The sequence below is a fragment of the Fibroporia radiculosa genome (assembly GCF_000313525.1).
Source record: "Fibroporia radiculosa TFFH 294 genomic supercontigs, scaffold4425, whole genome shotgun sequence".
Lineage (NCBI taxonomy): Eukaryota > Fungi > Basidiomycota > Agaricomycetes > Polyporales > Fibroporiaceae > Fibroporia > Fibroporia radiculosa.
The window spans coordinates 81,992-107,497 of NW_012133405.1; the positions used below are offsets into that span (position 1 = coordinate 81,992).

General features: G+C 49.8%; 7 protein-coding genes across 7 annotated transcripts; 2 read left to right on the top strand and 5 right to left on the bottom strand.

The window, feature by feature from the left end:
• Window positions 1–586: 586 nt before the first annotated feature.
• FIBRA_05412 (uncharacterized protein) lies at window positions 587–1,150 on the bottom strand (the record flags this gene model as incomplete). The annotated part of the gene is made up of 6 exons (XM_012327177.1): window positions 587–620; window positions 677–706; window positions 761–826; window positions 893–909; window positions 968–1,020; window positions 1,081–1,150. The coding sequence occupies 6 exons, from the start codon at window positions 1,148–1,150 to the stop codon at window positions 587–589; spliced, it is 270 nt and encodes an 89-aa protein (XP_012182567.1).
• A 7,585-nt stretch (window positions 1,151–8,735) lies between these two features.
• Window positions 8,736–9,165, bottom strand: FIBRA_05413 (uncharacterized protein; the record flags this gene model as incomplete). The annotated part of the gene is made up of 3 exons (XM_012327178.1): window positions 8,736–9,020; window positions 9,076–9,103; window positions 9,155–9,165. 3 exons carry the CDS (start codon window positions 9,163–9,165, stop codon window positions 8,736–8,738), a joined length of 324 nt encoding a protein of 107 aa, XP_012182568.1.
• Window positions 9,166–14,641: 5,476 nt separating this feature from the next.
• Window positions 14,642–17,677, bottom strand: FIBRA_05414 (uncharacterized protein; the record flags this gene model as incomplete). The annotated part of the gene is made up of 3 exons (XM_012327179.1): window positions 14,642–15,273; window positions 15,358–16,705; window positions 16,766–17,677. 3 exons carry the CDS (start codon window positions 17,675–17,677, stop codon window positions 14,642–14,644), a joined length of 2,892 nt encoding a protein of 963 aa, XP_012182569.1.
• A 578-nt stretch (window positions 17,678–18,255) lies between these two features.
• On the bottom strand, window positions 18,256–19,334 carry FIBRA_05415 (uncharacterized protein; the record flags this gene model as incomplete). Its single annotated transcript, XM_012327180.1, has 6 exons — window positions 18,256–18,388; window positions 18,490–18,596; window positions 18,666–18,821; window positions 18,888–18,984; window positions 19,051–19,109; window positions 19,194–19,334. 6 exons carry the CDS (start codon window positions 19,332–19,334, stop codon window positions 18,256–18,258), a joined length of 693 nt encoding a protein of 230 aa, XP_012182570.1.
• A 761-nt stretch (window positions 19,335–20,095) lies between these two features.
• Window positions 20,096–22,106, top strand: FIBRA_05416 (uncharacterized protein; the record flags this gene model as incomplete). Its single annotated transcript, XM_012327181.1, has 5 exons — window positions 20,096–20,117; window positions 20,171–20,475; window positions 20,530–21,288; window positions 21,341–21,818; window positions 21,874–22,106. 5 exons carry the CDS (start codon window positions 20,096–20,098, stop codon window positions 22,104–22,106), a joined length of 1,797 nt encoding a protein of 598 aa, XP_012182571.1.
• Window positions 22,107–22,676: 570 nt separating this feature from the next.
• On the bottom strand, window positions 22,677–23,276 carry FIBRA_05417 (uncharacterized protein; the record flags this gene model as incomplete). The annotated part of the gene is made up of 4 exons (XM_012327182.1): window positions 22,677–22,722; window positions 22,775–22,828; window positions 22,881–23,099; window positions 23,152–23,276. 4 exons carry the CDS (start codon window positions 23,274–23,276, stop codon window positions 22,677–22,679), a joined length of 444 nt encoding a protein of 147 aa, XP_012182572.1.
• Window positions 23,277–23,926: 650 nt separating this feature from the next.
• On the top strand, window positions 23,927–24,462 carry FIBRA_05418 (uncharacterized protein; the record flags this gene model as incomplete). The annotated part of the gene is made up of 3 exons (XM_012327183.1): window positions 23,927–23,979; window positions 24,032–24,121; window positions 24,177–24,462. The coding sequence occupies 3 exons, from the start codon at window positions 23,927–23,929 to the stop codon at window positions 24,460–24,462; spliced, it is 429 nt and encodes a 142-aa protein (XP_012182573.1).
• Window positions 24,463–25,506: the final 1,044 nt, after the last annotated feature.

The following is a 25,506-nucleotide window of genomic DNA, read 5'->3' on the forward strand; positions in this document are numbered from 1 at the left end:
ACGCAGTCAGTCCCGAGCTATTGCCCGATACACAGGCTTACTCTCATATCCCAAAGTGGGCATCCTAAGGGTACATGGGGTATCAGGTAGGCCGAGGTCGAATGCCGCATGGATGCAAAAACGCACCAGTCTGCATGCGCAAATTTGGGACTTCCGGGGTAAAGACAGCCTCGAATGGGCCAATTCGATGGGAAAGGAACGACTTTAGGATACATGTATATATCCGCCAATGCATCAATTGTCGCAAGACTCTAAATAGTCAAAAAACCATGAACTGAGAAACAAGTCCAGATCTATACGGACAAACCGTTATCTGTGCTGCATACAATCGAGCCACAATCAGCCAGGTTGTGATGCATGGTATTTTCAACACTTGCCTATGATTGCTATGATGAGGATGGATGCCACTGTACGCCAAGTCAAATATCCATATCGATAACGATAGAAGCTCAAAAGTCGCACCTAATCGACTTCCCGCGTATAGTGCATAAACTCTCAGCGCAAGGCTGGCCTCCACGCTGAGTATAAGGGCGGAAACGACGCTACGTGGGGGTTGTGAGGCATAATTTCAAATGTGAAACAAAGCTTACACGGTGTAGAAAATCATGTTTTGCACGCAACTATATGCGTGAATCTCAATATAAGCAAATGTACCCTCGAATGACTATTGGCGTACTAAAACGGGATCGCTTTAGAACCTATGAGGCTATCACCCGCAACATCAATAAAGACTGAATCAAGACCATTTGCGGGCACTCACGCTTGCATGACCAGGCCTAAATATCTTGAAATAGAGTAGAGAATCTTCGGGAGGGTAGCTTCCGACCTGACCAACGTCGAGACTATGGTCAACAGGATCATAGAACATCAAGAGCAATCATATATCAATCACCTCCATATCAGTTGAACCTAATTTAAGTTGGGATGATCAGTTGTATACGCCAACATTGTTTAGGTAAATACGTACCTCGTCGCCGAATGATAACAACCAATCATACACCAACCAACAAAGAGCAGCAACTAGTAGGTACCACAGGAGTCGCTTTATTTCAAAACAATATGGCTAGCACGCCAACTCACTTGCAAACCACGCCTCAAACTGCAAAGTAACGGCTAGCCCCAGGACCTCGGACTCTGTCGTACTATTCATAGGTTGACGAACGACGCGACAAGTGCAACTTCTCCCTAGAAATACGAGTATAATGGCGGCGGCAGGAAGGAGGGTCGAAATTCAAGGGGATACACAGAGGTCTTGTAGACAATTTGAAGGCATCATAGCCGCAGACGACTTTAGCCTCAACATGGTCGAGGCTCCGTGGATTTGAATGGATACTAGTATTCGGGTTGCTCGATCGCACCTTCTTTAGGAATCTTCTTTTCACCTGTTGCTGGTCTCTAAGCCACTAGTGACAAATGACGTTGGTCGCTCGGATATATTGGTCTGCCGAAGTCAAAATATGTGAGGTGATTCCCGAAACAGCCAGATTTACTGAACGGCGTTGGCTAGTAGTAGTAATACCAGCGTCACAGCCTTCTGCAAGCGACGCGGACTCGAAGCGCCTCACGGCGCTCTATATCTTGCAGCAATCATGTTTTCCGCAGAAGTCGGCAGGATTAGATGAGGGCAACAAGTAATCGGCAAGGTATCATGAAAGCATGTATATCTAATTCAAATTCAGGCTGTGAGTCGTCTGTACATGTCTTTCCAAAACGTGAGGCATACCTCGTCGCTGAGTCATAGTCCATTCAAGACTCACAGCAGCCGAACATTGATGGCCCGAAAAGTGCGTGGCAGTGATCCAAGCCGCCCTGGTGTGATGCATGTACAATACTTATAGGGTCTGAGCAAAATGTCTTCGTAGTCATGACTGGCAATCATTTTATTTGAAAGGCATACATCAGGATGGATGAATATCAATCACAATTGTCCCCAGTCTGACGTTGCAGCGACTGCCAGTCGATTGTGCTGTTGTCAGCACCGTCTACAATTCACTTCCTGTCAGTAAAATGACGCCCGAGTGCACACGATCGCTTGTACTAATTGTCACGATTGGTGTCCCAGTGGCACTGGAACCGTGCACGCATCGGCCAATGATTAAGAATCCCGGGTGCGGTTTCTGCGGGTGTGGCCTCGAGTACCTGCTTGCCGACGAAGTACCTGATACTGGCAAGGCGCACTGATTCCTATCATCGTGGTGTGGAAACGCTGCGATCACTGTCCTATTGAACAAGTATAGTCGATTCTATTACCAGTAGAGAGTTAATAAATAGTCTTAGACCTTGCCGGACGCGCATCCCATTGCTGCAACCATCCGCTATAACTTTGAATCTGTCTCCGTAGCATCGTTGTTGAACCACTAGCATGAGGAGAACAGGCGTCACAATTCCCCTGGGTTGATTGGAGCTCATAGCTTTCGGAATTTGTTGTCTCATCATTAACATCCAAGGGCCCCAATATTGAGCTATCAGGAAACACCTCAGATAGGTCAGGTGTCAGCACTTCGAGTCTTTGACGTTCTGCGGCTAGCTTCCTCACGCTCAGCAGGAGATGTGACCCCTGCTAAGAAGATCAACAACACTTCAAATCGCAGAGACAGGAGGAATACCAGCTAACCGAGTATGAATAAATTGGTCCAACCCATCTGGGTATAGAATTGAGTAAGTCGTAAGCCGAAGATTCAGTGCAACATACATGGACGCGACGGTGTCGATATAATTGTTTGGAATATACTGGAAAAGCGCGCATATCAATAGAGTGGCTGGGATAGTTCGATCAGTGCACAAGTCCAAACTTGAAGTGACCAAACTCTACATACCGAATATCCTACAATGTCTACGCTTGAGGATCATTACAGCGGAGGAAGATAAATGGAGGCATACACAAAATAGTAAGTGGTCCCATCACGCCAGATGCGGAGAACTATTGGAACTTCATGCAATGGGCGATACGAATAGCATTTGATACACATCAAAATGAAGAGCATGGCTGAAATCCAGATCAGTGTCTGTACACACTAAAACTACATGAACAGGCATACTCTCATACCCTAAGGTGGGTATCCTAGATGACAGAGAATCAATGGAGTGGTGCCAGTGCTAGAACCAGTATAATATGAAGTATGAGCTCACCAGTTTGCATTGTAATATGCAGGAGCTCCCGGGAAGAAACAACCATGAATGGGCCAATCAGTGGGAAAGGGAATAACCTTGGGGTAATAGTTGACATCGGCAAGCGCGTTAATCGTCGCGACACACTGAGGGGAATCTGATAACATGTTAGGTGATGTAAATAGGATCACTCACGCTTATTTGCACTGGTGGGTCCCATGAATCTATCAGACAGTGATAATAATGAACGCCATGTTGCGCTTACCGGTGGCGGTCAGGATAAGAATGGAGAGTACTTAACGTAAGCTTCAGCAACAGATGCGTACTCGCGAACCTAAATTTTAAACACTCACCCAGTCGACTCCCCGTATATAGGGCATAAACCCTGAAGGCGAGGCTGAGCTCTACGCTGAATACGATCACTGACATAGTGCTATGACAAGATGCGTGAATCGGAAGAGCACAATATGATCATGCTTCAAGATAACCAACACTGTGTTGAATATCATGCCTTGTTCGCAGCTATGCACACAGATTCAGACAACCCTATTTCTTCAGTGCACCATTGACATACTAGAAAGGTATAATTTGGAAACCCGCGCATCTATTGATCCGGGTATCAGACAGCTCTACAAAACGAAAAGGCAAATCCGAGCGCACACTTGCACAATCAAACCGAAATATCTCGAGATAAAATAGAGAAGCTTTGGAGCAGTAGTCGCAGACCTGATCAAAGGCCAGAGGTATCTGAGACTGCATCACTACAAAAACAAAAATTACGGCGCACCTCCAAATCAATCCAACCTGTCAAGCCAAGTTCAGCATGCGGCCCAGAATTCAAAACTCAATCACACTAGTCACCTCATCGTTCAGTGAGAGCATATAATCATAAAGCAGCCAAGAGAGTGCTGCCACTAGACATAAATTGCGCACATACATCATCATGGAGTGCAACGTATGCAATGGGCTCAACAACTCACGTGAATGAAATCTCTCTGTTTGAGTGAGAGTCGCCAGAAACAGAACATCGAAATTTGTGGTGCTACTACTCATCAATGATTGTCAAAGGGAACGAGGACTCAGCGTGGTGGGAAAATTTTAAAGTTGCTTTGATTGTGGCGGAGAACTCGCAGGGATCCGATATTCTTGTTGGAATAGCGATTATAGGACCTTGACTCAATTCACGAGGCACGAGCCGAGTTAGTCACATTATTGCCGGGCAATAATCGCTACGAACTTTTGAGGGCTCCCGTTAGATGCTGATCATCAGGTCACAGCATACAGTGGTTTAAGTCGAAGCCCCGCACAGCATAGGCCTAGAATACTTACCTTTATATTGATCAAGAAACCTCTGTGAGTCCTGCGAAACAACTACTGAATTGCGCTGCTGTCAACTCGGGTAGAGTTGGCAACTGGCAGGGCGCTTTCGAATTTGCACTATACCCTTTGTAGGGATCTTCCATGCCAATTGTCGCAGGGTCAGCGGCACATCAATTTACCAATGAAGTTTGAATGCCGTGACACAGTGAGCAGTGAACTGATCAGTGCAGAGTATGGAGAAAGTGGCCGCCTTGGTGAATCGTAACTGAAAGGGACACAAAGGTTCAGCTTTCTTATCGGAGTAACTCCATATTTGGAAGATATACAGGATCGTTTCGCTTGTGCTCAAGTCGTACGGAGATGGCGTGCTTCGCTCATGCCTCAGGGCCTCGGACCGCATGGAGCATCCATTACACATAGGGACGTGACTGTAGTGTGGAGGTTTTCAGTAAGAGTATTTCGTCTGTTGTCGTAGGAGCTACGATGAGTTGCACGCGCTTTATCACGGTTTTTGGTATTTGGCCTATTATTATATCAGTACTCCATAAGAGCACATAATGATTACATGGGAAGGTGAATCTGCATCTCCTCTATCTTTCCGGCTACTCAGAAAAACATTACGTGTCTTACATCCTCCTGCGGATGTCTTCCGGTGAGACGAGTACGAAAAGTTCGAGTGTTTATATCTCTGGTCACAATATGTCACATCGGCGTCATTCGGCAGCCCTGCAAGCCAAACACGCACAAAGGCTGAGAAGTGACTCGATTAGAGCAGCGCCACCGTTGAATTACGTAGCCACCATATGCCGAGAGATGCCGCGCGCGGCGTCCGAATTTTGTCACCATCCATCCTGACTATGTAACGCCAAATATTGTAGACAGCATAGATGATGTTTTCTCTCACAAACCCCTCTCGGAGAATATGGAGGGGTACTTGATACAGCCTCAACAAAGTGCTCACAACAGCATGCAATTGGTTATGGGCTAGTTCCTGTGCGATGTGCCGATCTTGACTCAGAATTGGCTGAATGAGGTGTAACCGGCCGTTGTGCAAGAGTTCTCTCTGTCTCCATTGCGAAGTTCATAATTCTGAATAGACAGACCTTTTCCGATGTTCCGTACGGAAGTTGCGTGATTTATTGAGATTTTATAAGCGAAGGAGCAGGAGCCCAGACGGGATTTATAAACACTGGGTCGAATATAAAGCGCGTGCAACGCATAGTATCTAGATTAATCAGCTTCAACGCTCTCCCAATCCACTTCCTGTCAGTAAAATGACGCCCAAGTGCTTGTAATTGTCATGAACATGCATACGTTGTCACATAGTATATGGAGATCACCGCGAAATGTCTATAACCTTCGTGAACACGATTTGCTCAATCAACACATGATGTGCTGACGGTACTACAGGTGGAAAGGAATGAACAATTACGTCCCAACTGCTTTGACGACTTCGACAATGTGGTGTAGAAACGCTGCGATCACTGTCCTATTGAACAAGCATAGTCGATTCTATCACCAGTAGAGATTTAGTAAATAGTCTTAGACCTTGCCGGACGCGCATCCCATTGCTGCAACCACCCGCTATAACTTTGAATCTGTCTCCGTAGCATCGTTGTTGAACCACTAGCATGAGGAGAACAGGCGTCACAATTCCCCTGGGTTGATTGGAGCTCATAGCTTTCGGAATTTGTTGTCTCATCATTGACATCCGAGGGCCCCAATATTGAGCCATCAGGAAACGCCTCAGATAGGTCAGGTGTCAGCACTTCGAGTCTTTGACGTTCTGCGGCTAGCTTCCTCACGCTCAGCAGGAGATGTGACCCCTGCTAAGAAGATCAACAACACTTCAAATCGCAGAGACAGGAGGAATACCAGTTCACCGAGTATGAATAAATTGGTCCAACCCACCTGGAGATAGAATTTGTAAGTCATAAGCCGGGATCTCAGTGCAACGTACATGAGGACGACGGTGTCGAGAGGATTGTTTGTGGTATGCTGGCAAAGCGCGCATACCAGCAGAATGGCTGGGATAGTTGGATTAGTGCACGGATCCGAAGTTGAGGCGACCCAAAGTCTACATACCAAATATCCTACAGTATCTAAGCTTGAGGTTTATACCGCGGAGGAAGACCAAGGAAGACCTACACAAAATAATAAGCGGTACCATCACGCCAGACGCGGAGAAGTATCGGAAGTTCGTGCAATGGGCGATATGAATAGCATTTAACACATATCAAAATGAAGAGAACGGCTGCAATCCAGGTCAGAGTCTGCACACTGACAAACTATCTGAGGAGGCATACTCTCATACCCTAATGTAGGAATCCTAGGCAACAGAGAACCAATCGAGCGATGTGAGTGCCAGAACCAGTATAATGTCAAGTATGAGCTCACCAAGTATCGTAGTATGCAGGAAGTCTCGGGAAGAAGCAGCCATGAATGGGCCAATCAGTAGGAAAAAGGGAACTTTTGGGGTAATAGTTGACATCGGCAAGCACCTTAAGCGTCACCATACACTGAGGAGAATTTGATAACGTTAAGTGATGCAAATATGATCACTCACGCTTATTTGCACTGGTAGGTTCCATGAATCTATCAGACAGTGACAACGATAAACGCCATGCTGCGCTTACCGATGGTGGCCAGGATGAGAATGGACAATACTAAACGTAAGCTATAGCAACAGATGCGTACTCGCAAACCTAAGATTCAAACACTCGCCTAGTCGACTCCCAGCATATAATGCATAAACTCTGAAGGCGAGACTGAGCTCTACGCTGAATATCATCACTGATGTGGTGCTATGCCATGATGTGTGAACCGGAAGAGCACAATATATCGTGTTTCAAGAAGACTAACACGTTGCTGAATGTCATGTTTTGTTGGCAGCTATACACTCATATTTAGTCAGCTTCATCTTTTTCAGTGCAACATCAACATACTTGCGAGGTATGATTTGGAAACCCGCGCATCTATTGTTCCGCGTATTAGAAAGCACTACGAAATGAGGCAGAAAATTCGAGCGTACACTTGCACAATCAAACCGCAGTATCTCGAGATAAAATAGAGAAGCTTTGGAGCAGTAGTCGCAGACCTGATCAAAGGCCAGAGGTATTTGAGACTGCATCACTACAAAAACAAGAATTACGGTGCACCTCCAAATCAATCGGACCTGTCAAGCGAAGTTCAGGATCTAGCCAAGAAGTTAAAACTCGATCACACTAGCCACCTCGTCGTTCAATGAGAGCGTATAGTCGTAAAGCAGCCAAGAGAGTGCAGCTACTAGACATAAATTGCGTACATCCATCACGGAGTGCAACACATACGATGGTATCAATAACTCACTTGAATGAAATCTCTCGGTTTGGGAGAGAGTCGCGAGAAACAGGACGTCGAAATTCGTGGTGCTACTCATCAATGATTGTCAAAGGGGGCAAAGAGCGTGGTGGGCAAAATTCAGGGTTGCTTTAATTGTGGCGGAGGACCCGCAGGGATCCGATATTCTTGCCGGGATGGCGATTTTAGGCCCGCAACCCAATTCACGAGCCGAGTTAATCGCCATGAAAATTTGATCATCGGAGTCATGATATTTAGTAATTTAGGTCGAAGCCCCGTACAGCATAAGTCTAGGATACCCACCTTGACACTGATTATGACACCTCTGTGAAGACTGCGAAACAACTACTGAATTGCGCTATCGCCAATTCGGGCAGAGTTGACAACCAGGGTGCGATCAAGTTTGCACTATACCCCCTCGCAGGGACCTTCCATGCCAATCGTCGCAAGGTCAGTGACGTATCATTTTACCAGTGACGTTTGAATGTCACACGGCAGGATCGGTGCACTGTGATGCAGAATATGTAGAAAGTGACGACCATGGTGAGTCGTAACTCGCACAAGCCACAAAGGTTGAGCCGCTTCTGATCGGAGTAACTCCATATTTGGAAGGTATACAGGATTGTTTCGCTTGCGCTCAAGTAAGACGGCGTGCTTCACTCATGCCTCCGAGGGGTCGCATGGAGCAACCATAACACACAGGCGTGACTCTAACGGGGAGGTTTTCAACAGGAATATATTTCGTCCATCACTATAGGAGCTATCTCAATCAAGCGGACTCGGCCTTCTCTCAACGACACTTAGCCAAGGATGCGGATCTCAGAGTAATAAGGAATAACTTTGGTTCTTAAGTCCCGGAATCATGACGGCGGAAGGATTGACTATCAAAGCCATGGAAACATTCACGGCAATGCGGCATCCGATCTTTGAATCAGTAGTTGATATTCAGCGAGCTAGTACGAGGCACATCAATAAGCAGTCATCGACCGGGCCGGACGTGCGTCCCAATGCTGCATCCATGAACCGGATCTCCTCTGTGTCCTCAAGACGACGCCATCACGATGAAGACACGCAGTTGGGTCCCGCGGGGGTGTCGAGAGTTCGTATACTTCCCAAGAGTCTTCCTGAAAGCCCATGTTGGATAACTCTGCAGCTTCAAAATCAGAAATCGTCTCCGAGATCTGGGGGATCATCATCTCAAGCCTTTGTCTCTCTGCCGCCAGCGCTCGCACGCTCAATAACAGATGAGACCCCTGCAGCATATATCTGACTTGAAGCCCCAAGATTGATAGAGACGAATGTACGCACCGAATATGAATATATGGGTACTACCCACCTATACTTGAGATTCAGCTTGAGCAGGGGATCACAAGAGACAGCGACGTACCAGGCAAGCATGGCAGCTGGTGCGAAAGCTGTGACATATTGAGAGAGCGTATACACAAATAACACGGCTAATTGATAATGGTCAATTCAACAGAATAATATATTCTTCACGCGTGACAACTTGCCAAAAATGCTACATTATCCTGAATTAGATCAGTTGGCAGCAAGGAGATGGGAGAAAGGCCTACACAAAGTAATAAGCTGCCCCATCTCGCCATATACGGAGAAGCAGTGGCACATCGTGAAGAGGCCGGTAAGAATAGCATTTAATGCACATCAATATAAAGACTATAGCTATGGCTGCCGTCAAATCATGGATAAACCAATACGTGAACACTTACTCTCAAGTCCTAGAACAGGTATCCTGCATAACCGCCAGTACATCAAAAGGTCAGCAAAGAAAGTTACACCACATAGCAACATACCAGTTCACGCGTTCAAATGAAGGACTCGCAGGGTAAGAACAACCACGTATCGGCCACTTTGACGGTAAAGGAAGGACTTGAGGATAGACAATTATATCGGCCAGCACGTCTATTACTACGGTGGTCTATATAGACAACATTAAATTGAGAAGCGAAAAACGATAATTATAGACGCACGCTTATTTGGACTGACGATACCACGGTTCAATGAGATGGAAAGCACTGAGTGACATCGCATAACTTGCCTATGGCCGTCACGAGGAGAATGGCCAGAACTAAATCTAGTGTTAACGAATTTCCCGGAATAAGCAAAAATATAAACATACTGATTCGGCTTCCAGAATATAGCGCATACACTCTCAGGGCAAGACTAAGCTCAACACTGACTGCGACTATGAAAATCGTGCTATTCCCGGATTATAGCAACAGTACAACGAACATAAATACGAGCTCACACAGAACTCAAGACAAGGCCTTGCAGACATCTACACGCATGTCTCAACAAACATAAACGCGTGTTAGCGTACGACTGACGTACTGAAGTGGGATGAGTCCCAGACTATCGTTTGCAATGTGAATATCCGCCAAAGTCCAAAATTGACAAGAAACAGTTGTTCGACTTACACTTGTGCGAATATGCCAAAGTACCTGGAGATAAAGTAAAGTACTTTTGGGATACTAGCAGCAGATCTGGAAAATGAAATAGTCTCATCGTTTATAAACTCGAAATATGGACTGACCTCCAAATTAACTGGACCTTTCAATGTTAATCAGTCGTCAACAAATACAAGACTTCCTAAATCAGGAAATTACCTCATCACTGAACGAGAGAAAACAGTCATAAAGCAACCAAGAGAGGCCAGCGACTGAGCATTTCGCGAAAATTCATAATAATGATATCATGATAGTGGAGTAACTCACTAGTATTAAATTTGTTCACACTGATGAGTGCCGCGATCTTAACAACCTCGGAGTCCGTAGCATAGTATTCATAAGTCTCCATCCGCTAGTCGCACGGAATTCCGACTCCCTTCCGGCAGGTGAAAACACCCGCCCACAGTGACGGCTTCAGGAATCAGGTCTAGGCAGACAACTTGAAGCTGAAGGAAGACAACAGGATGGGGAGGGGTCGGAGAAACAGCGAAGCGGTATTAAGAGGTTCTATACTAAATACTTAGCCTGAGACTGAGTGCCGCGGCATCAGATTCTTAGGCGAACCGAGTGTGGACCTGGGGACGCGGTCGCGAGGAACAGCTGTAATCGAGAGATAGAATACAATCGTGTTCCGGATTGCTGGGTCCTACCTCGCTTGCTCGACGTCTAGCCGATGTCCGGGCCTCGTTGCCGCTGGTCACGAACTAAACGACAGTCTCCCGCTGGCGTTCCGACTTACCCGTCAGTGGCTTTACAAAGGGCTTTGGGGAGGGACACATCCGTGCGCTAGCGCTGGGGTCCAGAGACAAGGCATGGGGCAGAATGATTGTGAAACAGCTCCCCTTGCGAACGTTGTTTATTCATGGCTGCGGAGTTCCCTCAAAGGATAAATTATTCCGCATAATCCCCCCGGCAAATTGTCACGTCACACGAGTCTGGGGAAGCCGCGACACTCACATCAAGGGCTGCAGCACTAAACCTCTTTCGACATAGGACCGCGTTGAAGGGTATTGCAGATCCCCGGAGTTACCAGTAAAAGAGTTATGGAACACAACTACGCATGACTGTAGTATAACCCGCACACAGCCAGTAAACGAGATATTCATGTCAGTAAGCAGTTTGTGATCTCGACGGGCGCGCATCCCACTGCTGTGTCCATGCACTGTGGCTTTTCGCTTGTCCCTGCGATTCCTCTATAAAATTAGCGTCACTGATGCGAAGACGCGTAGACACATCCTGCTGTGATGGCGAGAGTTCATGGGCCTCCCATAGAGATGCATGACCGTGTCGGTCAGATACAGAGTATCTGATTTCTGGAAGGATCTCCGAAATGTGGGGTGTCAACACTTCCAATCTCTGTCGCTCCGCAGCCAATGCTCGTACACTCAAAAGTAGATGAGAGCCCTGGTAGATCACGTTAGCCTCTTCGGTGGACATGGCAAGGAAGCGAACGAACTGAATATGAGTAAATGGGTCCGACCCATCTAGGAAATAAATCTAGTGTCAGCGCAACGCAATAAGATACAGCTAGAGTGACGTACATAGAGGCAATGACTTCCAGTGTTAGGTTCGGAACGAACTGGGACAGCGCGCACAATGATAGCGTAACTAGATGATCGTTAGAACCCTCATACGTGATCGAACGTCTACAATGACTACTGACCAAAGATCCTACGTCGCGACTGAGCATGAGTCGATGTGCAAAATCCCGAAGAAAAGCTCACATGAGGTAATATATAGTCCCGTCACGCCAAATGCGGAGAAGCAGGGGGACTTCCCTCAATGGGCGATATGAATAACATCTTATGCACATAAGAATGAATAGGATGGCTGAGATTGATGTCAACTTTGCATCAATTTGATCACTGACTACTTACTCTCGAAACCTAGAGCAGGAAACCTAAATGGCAGGGTTCAGACATCTCAAGAGGAATACGGGGCGAACAATCTACCAGTCGGCACGGGAATATGGAGGACTTCCTGGATAGTAGCAACCGCGGATGGGCCAGCTGGAAGGAAAGGGTAAAATCTTGCGAGATAAACTGATGTCAGCTAGTATATCGATCGTTGCAACGCTCTTAAAATTGAGCACCACTTGAATCAAGACTGTAGTGAGAATATGCGAAAAGACGCACAGATATCTGTGCTAATCATGGCAGAATCCCAATCAGAATGACTATTCAGTTACATCGTGAGGACTGACCTATAGCAGTTACGAGTAAAACGCCCAATACTTTGAGCGAAATTAGCGACTGTTCCGTATGTACCAAACCTTGACATCTCACCTACTCGATTACCAGAGTAAATAGCATACACCCTTAAGGAGAGGCTGATCTCCACGCTGATTAGCAGCACAAAGCAAGTACTATTTGAAGATCATGCGATGTGGTACGAAGAAAACGCATGGAGACTTGCATTAAACTGAATATCATGCCCTGCACACATCTACCCATGCGAGGCTCAACCTGACGAATGGCCCTCGTGTAAATGCACGCACTGAAATGGAATTATTTTGAGACCCGCGCAGCTAGGTTCAAAACTCGTCAGTGAAAAACACCTAGAACGTTTGTGGCACTCACGTTTGTACAACCAAACCAACATATCGCAAGACGAAATAAAGAAATTTTGGGATGGTAGGAGCAGACCTAAACAGGTTTCAATGCAATGCAGACACTACCAAAGAAAATCCCAACCTCCAAACTAACCGGACCTTGCCAAGTGTGTTAGCTTTTGTGAGTATGCCTATAAAAGACAGCGGTCTACCTCGTCATCAAATGAGTGGACATAATCATACAGTAACCAAGCGAATGCTGCCACTGAAATTGCCAGTAAAAATTATAAGGTATACGTCCCTAACGAAGAGACTCACTTGAGTTGAAGTTCTCCACCTGCAAGAGGGTTGCGATCGCCACTACCTCGGATTCATCCACATGACCCATGCACCCAATTACGTCTCCTCACCCGATAGGACGACTACAAGCAGAGATCCCTGAACAACACCAGAGTGCGCGAATCAAAAGAAAGGAGATCTTGCAAGAGTCACAGTTCAACGTCGACCGGCTCAACGAAAAGGAGCGAAGATGGCGCGAGAGTCGACGCGCTGCGGTAACTTGTGATGGATAAATCGCAGCTCCGCATCGAATTTAATAGACCGATGAGAATTCGGGACATAAAAAAGGAGGGGAGCCGATTGTGACAGATCGCTGCAGCCGCGGTCGCTAGGAACCAGAAGATCAATGGGCAGTATCCGGCCTACTGGGTCGCTGGAGCTGCATGTGAGATTTGGTTCCCACTGCAATGTAGTGTCTCACTTGTACCTCAGACTACTTGTAAAATAAATCCAGAAGCTCAAACATCTTGCCACGGACCAGTATCGCGCTTCCTCCTTGATTGCATGAAACTCCAAGCTTGAGAGTGATTGACCAGGCAGAGGTGGCTGAAGCCATTGAGATAAATTGCTTCCGTGTGTGCAAAATTCCAGCAAAGGTTAGATTTTCAAAACACCGCCAAATTATCGCGACGTGACTTCCATTCTCGACAAGCGGAGCGCCTTTAGTGCACTATACCCCTTCCGGTGATCCTCCATGACCCACACTGGCGGATCGACAAGGGAAATGATGCGTGAAGTACAGAGACGATAGCCTCATCAGACTCACCGCCGTGCCACTCAAATCATGGCTGAGTAGAGCATCCTTGCAGGGATTTGGGAAGTTGCGGGGACTCGTCGACAACATTACAGTAATTTGCGTCTTGCGTATTTGGGGTTTCGATGCTTAGATCCGTGAGAGCCGGAGAAAGATTCAACCAAGACCGACGCCTCAGTGCTTGGACATTGTATAGCTTACAAATTCACGACCTGCATTTATTACGCTCAGATTGGTAGGTCTTAGGAGTGAAGAATGTTAGCGACGCGGGTCCCCACCATGCCGGCAGGTAAGTGGTGTCAATAGTGCAAAGAGTTGAGCATCGGATTATCTCGGGCGAGTCTCTGATCGGATGCATCTCCATTTGGCAGGTCTGTAGGATCAATGGCATCAGCCTGGGTGCAGTTGACTTGAAAGCCTGAAGACAACTTGCGTCTGAAGTCAATCTGTACTGTTGCAATTAGATACACACAATATTATAACTTCATCTTGGGGCCAATAGTATACACATGTACATGATACATTTATCTGAATGCGATGAGTTCCGGTGCAAGTGCAGCTATGTTATGCATAGATAATGTGTATGGCGCGAGAACCTTGGAGTCTGAATACAATCGCGTATTTGACAGGGCCGCGAACGAATGGTATATAAAATACTGTCTACGATGTGGATTTCGCAAATGGAATGATGGCTGTTCGGCATCTTCGACCAATTATAGTGTGTTGAAATGATACAATGTCCCGTCGTGCAACACGAGTCTGCAGTTAAACGGCGAAGCGTTGTTCAATACTTGGCGTACCTCCGCTGTGCCTCGGAGACTGTAAAGAGTCGAGCCTCCACTCGGCGCGGAAGCGGTGATAAATTAACTTGAACGTTGACACCGCACCTTTCTCTAATACCAGCCCGATGGCCGTATCAAAATCGCACATTCTGTCCGACCGGAACTTTGTCCCACTGAATGAGCTCGGCTGAGGAGACATAGACAGGTTCGACAAGCGAGGTGTGGCGCTTGGCTGCCCGAACGACTGAAGGGTTGCGGATGAGAATTCGATGCGGAATCGCACCTGCTTCTGTAGTGTTGTGGAGCCATCTTGCATGTCCTCTGTACGACATTTGAGCAGGTGCCAGCCGTGACTTTCCTCCAGAGCCCAGATGATTCCAAATTGATCTAGTAAGCGCAATGTCTCGTTCCGGGTGGAGATTAGATCGTTCATCGAATACAGCATGTACGACTGTGCTCGCCAATGAAAGAGGTTCGAGAACCAGCCCTTGAATTCGCCTACGACGGGAGAGCCGATAAGCTGTGTGGGCGAAGATACGGGTCCAGGGGATCCAATGATAGAAAATGTAGATCTCTTCTGAAGAATTGGTGTTCCGTGAAGATCAAGTGCGGGCGCTATGAAGATTAGCAATGCATGGCGTAAGTGAAAAATTATCTATCACCAGCAACCGTCGTTGCTAAGGAGATGGTATTACTTACGCCGACTTTTCCTGTCCCTCCTTTCTTTGGTTGATTCCTTCGGCGGCGCCTCGGCGAAAAATACCAAATTTCCCATTTCCTTAGCCATAGGGACTGAATGACCAAAGCCCAACCCCCCTCCAGCTAGCACAGGGTCAGGATGGACATGTGCTTTCCGACTCGGAACACCCGCATTCCAATTCTCTTTGTCGTCCACGGTCATGCTAGACCGAGGGGGGTTCACAGTGTTCTGCTTGTCACTTGTGTCGGTGATCGAAACGTCCCGAACCACCTCAGTGTCGCCTTCCACATCCATGGGCTCTTGCAGAGAATATTGAGGGCCGGGGGACTGCATAGCGGAACGAGCCGCATTCCAAGAAGCGACTTGCATATTGACGGTCGCGGCATACTGATCAAAGGTCCTCTGCAGTTCGACATCCGGTACTCTAGGGGCAGTAATCATAGGTAGGATAGGCGTAGCAGAAGTAGGCGCAGGTACAGATGTATAGACAGTCGTCGATTGAGGAGTAACCAGAGAATTTCGATAGCCAGTACGAGCCGCCGCTGATAGAGGGCCGATGGGAAGGGGTGCTGATCCACGTCGCATCGGAGGGGGCGGCAAAATACGGGGAATGCCGGATGTGAATGCACTCTGGGCCAGCGGCTGAACGGCTGCTCCAATTACCGGAGAGGCCATACGCCCAGGCGTCGCAGCACTGGACTCCGCGTGTCGGGCATGGGTAGCAGCAGTAGCAGAGCGAGAGGATCCGCCTAAAGAAGTCCTCCCACTGGGTAAGAAAGATGAGCTAGGGCGAGGCTTTTGTGGCCGGGGGCCAACAGGAGATGGGGGATGAGCCCTGGTGGGAGCGCGCTCGGTGGGGACATCGGTTGATATGACAAGAGCATTCGGGGAAGGGCTGCGAGATGGAGGGACGGGCGCCGCGCGGTTAGACCGCAGTAACGACGGTACCGCGACACAATTCTGATCACGGACGCCCAAATGTTGAGCAGGCTTCTTTGACTTGGGCGCCGCATATTGCTTCGTAACCACCTTGCCACTGGCGCTCAGGACTTCGTCAATATCCATGAGAATTCCGTGCTCTTCCATTGTCCTCTCTCTATGCTTCTGCAACAAGAAATAAAATGCCTTCGCCAACGTACCATGTCCAGCCGGGCTCAAGAGGTCCGCCTGGATACTGTCGTGATCAGCATGACGACCCCATATTACGCAAAGCGACTCAAAAATATCCCGGTCAATGTGAAGAGCAGATGGCAATGGCCTCGCCAACTCTGACACGGGAGGAGCAGCTATGTATGTAATTCCGGGCGTATCGGCCTTCAGCCACGGATGAGCCAAAATATCACACATCTATACACCTCGCTAGAGTCAGCGTGGCCAGACGTTGCTCGCAGAAGGGACACCACCCACCGTCATCCTCTTTGACACCTCAACGACCAGCATACGCGATAACAGGTCCTTCGCCATGGGGTCGATAAAGGCGGGCATGTCGTACTTTCCTAGTTTGACCTTACTGAGCAAAGTCCTCACGTTCTTGTCGTCAAAAGGGAGCCGACCAGTCAACAAGGCAAAGAGAATGACACCACAGCTCCAAATATCAGTCGCAGTCCCGCAGTATTTGTGGCCGTTCACAATTTCAGGGCTAGCATAATGAGGACTACCGCAGCTAGTTTCCAGTTGTAGAGATGGAGGAGCAAACGCAGCCATTCCCCAATCTGCAATCTTGACGAGAGGAGGATTTAGCGAATGAATAAGTATGTTCTCTGGCTTGAGGTCACGGTGGATGATAGAGAAGGTGTGTGCATAGTTTAGACCGTAAACAATCTGTTTGAAGTACGCCAGAGCTTCCAGCGGCGCCAGCTTGCCGCGGTTGACCAGAAAATCAAAGAGCTCGCCGCCTTCGACGTATTCTAGTATGAGGTACAGCTCCTTCTCGCCTTCGTAGACGTCATATATGCGCATAATATTGGGATGGTTCATCAGCTTCATCATGATGATTTCTCTGTCGATACCGAGACGTTGTTTGTCAGACTTTGCCTGAGCAGCGAGCGAGGCACGGGAGTTAACAAATGGCTGCAACGGCAAGATTTTCACTGCGGCGAGCTGACCAGTCCGGCGGTGCTTTGCAATCTTGACATGGCCGCTGGCACCCTTCCCGACGCATTCGCCAATGACCCATGGGCCGACGTACTTAGCATCGTCGGGATAGTCGAAGGCGCCTTCAGCAGCAGCGGCCTTCTCCTTCTGCCAGCGAGTACCCAAAGGTGCCTGATATTTGATAGGTGGAGCACGAGGCAAGCTGTCGACCGCAGAAAAGAGCATTGTTGTCGTCCAAGATGTCAGGAAGATAGAAGAAAATACAAAACCAGATTACGGTCGTGAAAAAAAGTATAGTATAGATGTCGCTGTCGTCGTCGTCCGCCAGCACCAGGGTAGCAGACCAGAAGCGAGAAAGGCCGAACAACACACTTGATGTCGACGGTTGCGAACTTGAACCCAGCCGCGGCGTGTGGCTGACAGGCAAAACAACGGGTAAACAACGCTCATCACATGATCCGCTCAAAGCGGGACAGTGCTGATTGGTAGGTACGAGGCTGACGGCGGATTCAAGGTCCGAGGAACATTGCGGTGTCGGCCCATTGCATGACAACTAACCAGAGCCCTACCCAAATGACTCATTAGACGAATCCGAGATATTCTAATACGTACAGTGCTCAAACCCGTACACCGTCCATATGGTATGCATCAGGGAAGCCAAAGAAGTTCAGTGCACAGTGAAATGCCACCGCGAAGACAATGCCGCGAAAGTCATACCAATATCACAGCGAGGAGGAGCATCATGAGGACGATAATCAGTATCACGATGCACCAGCCGGACTTTGTTTCTAATGGTCAGACGGTCAGAGGAACGACACAGAGCAACTCAAAAGGAACTTGCCTTCCGTTTGGCGAATGAATCGCTTCATCCGCTGCATCGCATCGCCGAGCTTGGCGTCTGATTTATCAACGCCTTGTTCAAGGTCGTCGAGCATCCTGTTCCAATCCAGACCGGATATCAGCAACGTGGCCAAAGGTGAGATTAAAGACGACATGGTACGGGCATAATAAAAGATCTATGATGTGCATTTACGTACTCATTATGCTCCCCAATTTCACGACCCATGAGACCCGCCTGCTCCGCAATGGTACTCAGTGTCCCTGCGATAGTATCGATGGTTCGATCCTGCTGACGAATCATCATCTGATAGATACCAGAGTCAGTAACCAAAAGGGTATCGAATGAGTACAGGATGTGGCGGTATCAGCATACCTCCTGTTCTTGCCTCGCCCATTCCGCCTGATCATCTTCTGGCATAGGAGAAGCGGCACGACTACTTCCTCGAGAAAGAGATGGATGGATTCCCACCTGCGACCGTGGTCTCGGCCATCTGTCCACAGAATCAGACTCTACTTCCGCTCTCATGGTCTATGACGGCAGAAGGAGTGTGAATACCTAATAGCTATGCACTTCTAAAACAAAATACGCACATACCTCGATTTCCTGCCGCACATGGCCGACGTACCGCCTCCTCTCCATCACCTCTACCTCTTCCAGGCCGAACATCCGCGGGCCCGTCGACTCGACAATTCTGCATACGCCGGTACGATTCAATTCAGTCAATGAGGATATGTAAGAGGAGCTAGATCATGCCTACTTTACACTCTCTTCTAAATCTTCTAAGTCGGCCTCCAGTGCCGCGAGGGTTGCCTTAAGCTGTATGCGACAAATTCGTCAGAACGGCTACCGCGATGGGCGAATATACTCAAACATCCAGCGGTGGACGTGGTAGGCGCATACCTCATTTCTGGCCCAAGTAAGCTCTTCGCTATCCTCATGCGCAGTGCTACGAATGCGAAGGAATGAAGCACGCAAAGTCGACGCTGTCTGCAGGGAGGCCTGTATTTCCTGCTGCACTACGTGATATGGATCCGTGGACATGCTGGAAAAGGCCGGGGGTGTTTTCAAAGGTCTGCTAGGGAGCTGAGGGCGAGAGTGGATAGTGACAATGCGTAAATGATAAAGAGCGCGTAGAACTGTGAGATGATGCTATTTGACTTCTCTCAAGGATTCCGGCCTAAATTGTTGAAGACTCTCACTAGAGATGTGTGAGAGTATAGCATTCGTTAATGAGTGGTCCGGACGTGAGCGAAGAGAGGTTGGACCGCTAACTGCTGTGGCCCTGAGAGCCGTCCAGTCTGAGTGCGCAACGCTGCGGCGACGCGCTCCACGTGACCCACGTCGTGAAATTAATTTCAGGTCGTCTCACTGTGTGTGGATACTGAGAACAGACTTGGAACAGACTGTTCTGTTCCAGGATATCTCTGGGAAGGGTTGCACGTTGCGTCAGGTTGTGGCAATCCACCCGAAACTCACGGTGCAAAGGACCGAGTCACGGAAAGTCGCACGCTCGGCGCCCCGTAGCCCCGCTCGTCGCCAGTCGCTTCCCAATTATAACCTACTCACTTCCTTCGTCCCACTTCAGCTGCGCCCAGCGAGACTGTCCAGCGCCGTCGTGCACTTCCCATCGCACCAAATCGCCGTCGAAATCGCTCTTTCTCTGCACAGGTGCAGTTCGCTGATCGGTCAGATATCGGCGCCACCGTCCTGGATTAGTGTGTGACTTGTGAGTTTCCGTTTCCGCACCCAGTCTCTTCCGCTCCATCCTCCATCCTGGCACTTACAAATCCCCCTCCGTGACGATGGCTGCCATCTCTACTTGGTGTACGTGGCCCTCGCTCTGATTGTGTTTCAGTCTTGCTCATCATCCGGCCCAGATAACAACCAGTACTCCACCTGGAATAGAACCCGCCGGTTGCACGCACAGCCTTACCTCGCTCGCACGGACACCACCACCTCGCGCAGAGCTGCAGAGATGGCCCAACAGGCTAACACTGTCGTTATCAACATGGGCGACTCCGCCAGCCCCGATACTACGAGCGAGGCTAAGTCTGACACCCTATTTGGTCCTAACATCGGCATCGTCAGCGGAGGGCCCGAATGGACCGAGAGGCTTGACAAGACTGCCGCAGATGAATTGACCCCGGAGATCATCAAAACTTGGGTATCGAGGAGCAAAGAGGTCCGTCTGCATCTCATCTTTGTGTGGGGACTCCGAAGCGACTGTTTTTTGCAGGGCTTGCCAGCGACCACAACCCTTCAGGCATTAGTTAACTTGAAGCGACCCACGCTTCGTTTAACACCCTTAGAGATTGCTCCCTCGGATGATCCTGAGCACGTCGACTCGCACCATCACCATGGTCTCGAATTCGAATATGACTGTGATGCACCCAAGTGCGGCATCAGCGTTCACGCCCTCCTGAGCTCGAGGCATGGTCTTGCCGGCAAGTCAGACACCAGCGGATTGTCTAAATTCCTCCTCTTCGAGTCCGTTGTTGAGGGGGGTTTCGGCAAGATTCTCAAGCTCGAAGATGGCGCAACGCTGGAGTTGGAGCGACTCGAGCTGCACCCTAATTCTGCCCGCAAGGACACCGGCGGGGAGTCTGCACCCACGCCGGATGCCGAGGCGCAACATGCAGCGGAGGATACCCACGCGAAGGGCAGGAAACGCTTCACTCACTTTAACCTCCGTAAGCGCAACCACCGGTCCGCTGCTGCTGGGCCTGCCCTGGCTGTGGTCGATGCGGAGGTGCCCGCTGCTACCTCAGAAGGTGGTGATGCAAAGAACGAGGACAAAGAATCCGAAGTCGGTGTGCGCGTCGTCATCCGTCTGGCTGCGCTCGACGAGGAGGGCAAAGAGCTGCACTCTGTCAACGAGCAGGTCACTTACCTCCATGTCGTTCGCTTCGGTCCTACGCTCACCGCTGCAGTCGAGACCGAGACTGTCGAGGACAAGAGGCCCTGGGTTGTCAAGGTCGTGAAGCGAGAGGCTACTGTAGGTCCACGCCTAGCTTCTAGTCTTCCTACGCTCATTTTCGCAATACTAGATCGGACCACACACATTCCACCTCCATGAAATTTACGGTCTTTCGGCGAACTCGACCACCGCTACGCATACGACGACACCGACGTCACCCGCCGCCGTGGACCAGCATGTTTACCCGCCTGCTCCAACGCTCGATCATACGACCCATGAGGAAGAGCCGTCGTCAGAGTGCTTGCTCTGTCTTTCCTCGCCGCGTGAGGTTGTTCTGCTCCCCTGCCGTCATCTCGTCGCCTGTCGGGAGTGTGCGGTGAACATGATCGAGTTCGGCGCTGGTGGGACAATTGTCCAGCAGGAAGAGCCCTCCACTATCCCTGCTACGGAAACTCCTGTTGCCGAAAATGCTGCTACAACCCCGGCGCCGAATGCAACTAGCCCAAGTGCCGACGGTCCCCCTCCAAGCTCTGAGGCGGCTGCCCCACAACCTGCCCCGAGAAGGAAACGCAAGGCCAAAGGATGGTTCTGCCCAGTGTGCCGTCAGCGTACGTTGTTTTATCAGAGTTTGTGTTGCCGCCTGACCATAACATGAAATCATAGCCTACACGTCGATGCTGCGAATCACCACCACTCCTCCGTCGAAGGACGGTATGGACAAGGAACGCGACTCAATGTCGGAGACACACGTTGATGTTGTCCCTGCTATGCCAGCGGCTGCACCTGCTGTCCGCGGCAGCCTCGCGTCCATCACCCGTCCTGGCTTCCTGCGTGGCTTTGGACGATCTGGTGTCCCGCAGCCGGATGTTGAGCGTGGCCAGGTGCAGGCTGCTTAAATCTATAGACATCTCTTCGCGATAGGTGTATTAACCTCCAGGCTGCACATGTTGTATCTGGATTTGCACATTCAAAGTATGTTCTTCTAGCTGTCTTTTCTGTATCCCGGTTCGCCAGTGCTGGAAAACGATTATTATTCGGACTGCTTGTATACTGTTTGCAGCCTACCTTCTTGTATTTCTCTGTGCGTTGGGACATTTGTTACCGTATACTCATGCAAGCTGCACGAGATGTTCTTTCAAGATTCACAGTGAAATGTACTTCATTACGACCCTTAAGTAACCATGCAGTCATCCCCACTGTTTTCAATACATTGTTCCATGATCGTTTGATGCGCCCCTTCAGATAGAACTTTGAGCCTCTCGAAATACCAATACATCTCACATATGCCATGACTAGTTCATGCATCCACCACAGGCATGTAGAATGGCTTGCAGATATTCAGGATGTTCAGACCGAAGCATAAAAGAGATGGTACAGCATGGATCGCATATGGAACCTTGTAATATAGTCATATGCATGTAGGGAGTGCGGTATGCAGAGACAAAACGAGGAAAGCAAAAGCACAATCACGCAATAAGCTTCACAACACCACCCGCCTCCTTGATTTTTGCTCTGGAAACCGAGTGAGATGTTAGACAAATGATGGACTGGGTCAAAGACGCACTCTGCTTTCTTCGACACAAATCGCGCTTTCACGATAACAGGGAGCTTGGGCAGTCTAGGAATGACGTTAGCAACGAATAGGGAGGATGTGATACTGCCACACTCACTGTCCGTTGCCCAAAACCTTGCCGTAACCATGACGGAGGGTGTCAATTACTGGTACAACCTCTGAGTCTTCCGTCAAGCCCTCTTTCTCTTCTGCAGGGACAAGTGTCCAGAGCTTGTCGACGTTGATGATGGGACACCAATGCATGTTGCGTGTCAAGTGGAAGTGGCGCATACCGACCTTACCGAAGTAACCAGGGTGGTACTTATCGAAGTTGGTACTGCGCAAGCCCGTCAACAGGTAGCGACGGGACATTCGGATGGATAGCGTACCGGTGGTGGTGCTGGCCACCAGCGAGACCACGACCTCCAGGGTGTTTTCGGTGCTTGCCTACACGTCCATGGCCGGCCGAGACGTGGCCACGGTGCTTGCGAGTCTTGGTCAACCGTGTAGGCATTTTCTGTCGCGAGTCCGAGCGTCAGCATCATCCAAACCACGGCCAATGCATCCACCGTCGCAGAATGCGAATCCTGGCCCCGTACGACATCCCAACGAAAGCTCGCGCGCAGCAGAGTCCATGGAAATGCATCCTGGCAGGGAAAATGGCGACGTACTGACCTTGAGGAGGCGTTAAGTGAGTATACACACGAAGGAAATCGGCAGGCAGACCGAATCAGGGTGTGGCGGGATGTTTGGTGCTGCTTGGCGCAGGTGGCTGCTCAACACCCATCTTCGCGTGGAAGACGCCGCGCCCGCCTTGACTACTTCGTTCTGTCCCCTGCAACCGGTAAGTGGTCCTAAATTGATTAATTGCTATGATGCTGGCTATAGAGCCTTTATTTATTGTCAATGATGCTTACTACAAGTGATCTCAATTCGTGTTCTGACTTTGATCCCGCCGTGTGCTCCAGAGCTTTCTCAGCTGACAATTCCTTTTTGCAGGTGCTGCGGCTCTCTAGGTAAAGTTTCCCCCTTAAATTTACGGTTTTTTCCAGTATGTATACAGAACAGCACCATCTCGATTGTATATGTACACTCCCCCTCTGCCCGACACTTGTAATTGACACTGTTGAATAGAAGTCTCCGCCCAGTCAGCGGTGAGCCATCATGAACGCGCCAGCGCGCTATGAACTGTTCGTGTTAGATGAAGGCGAAAGACCGTGCGTGATATACTTGTCCTGGGCGAGTTTGCGCTTGACTGGGTTCATATAGCGTTGAGGTGATCGAGGATACGAAGATTCCCAATGCCGCCACAATCAAAGTCATGAAGCAGGACCATACGCTCGGAAATCTGATCCGCGCGTGAGTCTCTGCTTTTCCGTAGCGTCGCGTTACTCAGCCGCCGCGGTAACACCAGACAACTGCTCTCCATGCCACAAGTCCTTTTTGCTGGATACAAGGTTCCCCACCCGTTGCAGCCCCACTTCCTCATCAAAATCCAGACGGATGGCACCGCGACGCCCACCGAAATCTTAGAGCAGGCGTGCAACAAGCTCATCCAGATGATGGTTTCCCTGGAGGCCAAATTTAAGCGCGAGTTTAGTTTCAAAGATGTGGACGGTGCCGTCGCAGAGGACCCGTACGGGACTGTGACTGCAGGCGGTGCCACCTGGACCGACGGGAGGGACTACTTGGATTTCTGATGTGATTGTGCGCTGTCGTATCTACCTTAGCATCCACGAGTGGGCGTATTTGTATCTCTAGCAGCTCCTATTCTGTAATCACACCGGTACTATTACCGCATGAAGCCGCACGGAACTCCGCACGGTCCCCAGAACACTGAGTAACCATCCGTGCAGCTGATAGACAGGAAGCTGCGTTATTCAGTCGCAGCGAAGGCCGTATGTCTCATTTTCAAACACGACATGGTCCAGAAGCGTCCGCACACAGCCGCACGGGTGGTTGGTGTCCGATAATGGCCAACAAGTCGCATGCTCCGTGCCGGGCTTTCTCAACGCCTGCCTTCCGTCGTGCAGCGCACGCTGCCGTCCCCGCGCTGCCGCCAATAAAAATGCGGAAAGAGGACATGTCGACACATGCATATATTACCAGCGGGGTGTCTTGACTCAGCAGCCGCGGTCGTCGGAAATGCCTGTCAAGAGCGGCGGCGTCTCAGGTCCCTGCAGATACAGCTGTGGAGCACAACAAAATCAAGTCCTGCGGCGCCCCTGGCTGAGTCACCGGATACCGCTGCCGGCGTGTCAGTAGTCGCCAACGAGAGTGAACCAACAGCTGGCCGCAGACAGCCTGACTGTGTCCACCGACCGGTAGATTATTCAGAGTCCTGTGTGGACACCGTAGGCTAGCAGAAAAATGCCTGTAAAGCATAGAAGAACAAATCCACCGAGATGGCGTCGCGACATATCAAACCCAATGCGCAGCCCGTCACCCGCCCCCCCTTCGCGCGGTGAGCCTCGCTCGCGCCTTCGCCGCGCGCCGCGCGAGGAGCTCTTCCCGCGCACGTTTTTTCTCCTGCGTCGCGCTGACGCTGCCGCCCTCGCGCTCCTCCTCCAGCGCACCCGCCTCGAACGCGTCGATGCACGCCTCCATCTTGCGCTGTATCGCCTCTGCGCCGTACGCCGGCGCCTCCGCCGCGTCGACGGTCCACTCGAGGTCAAAGCCCCAGCCGCGACGCTGCGTCTGCGCCTCCGCACCGTGGCGGGGGCCCGCGTGCAGGGCCGGTGCCG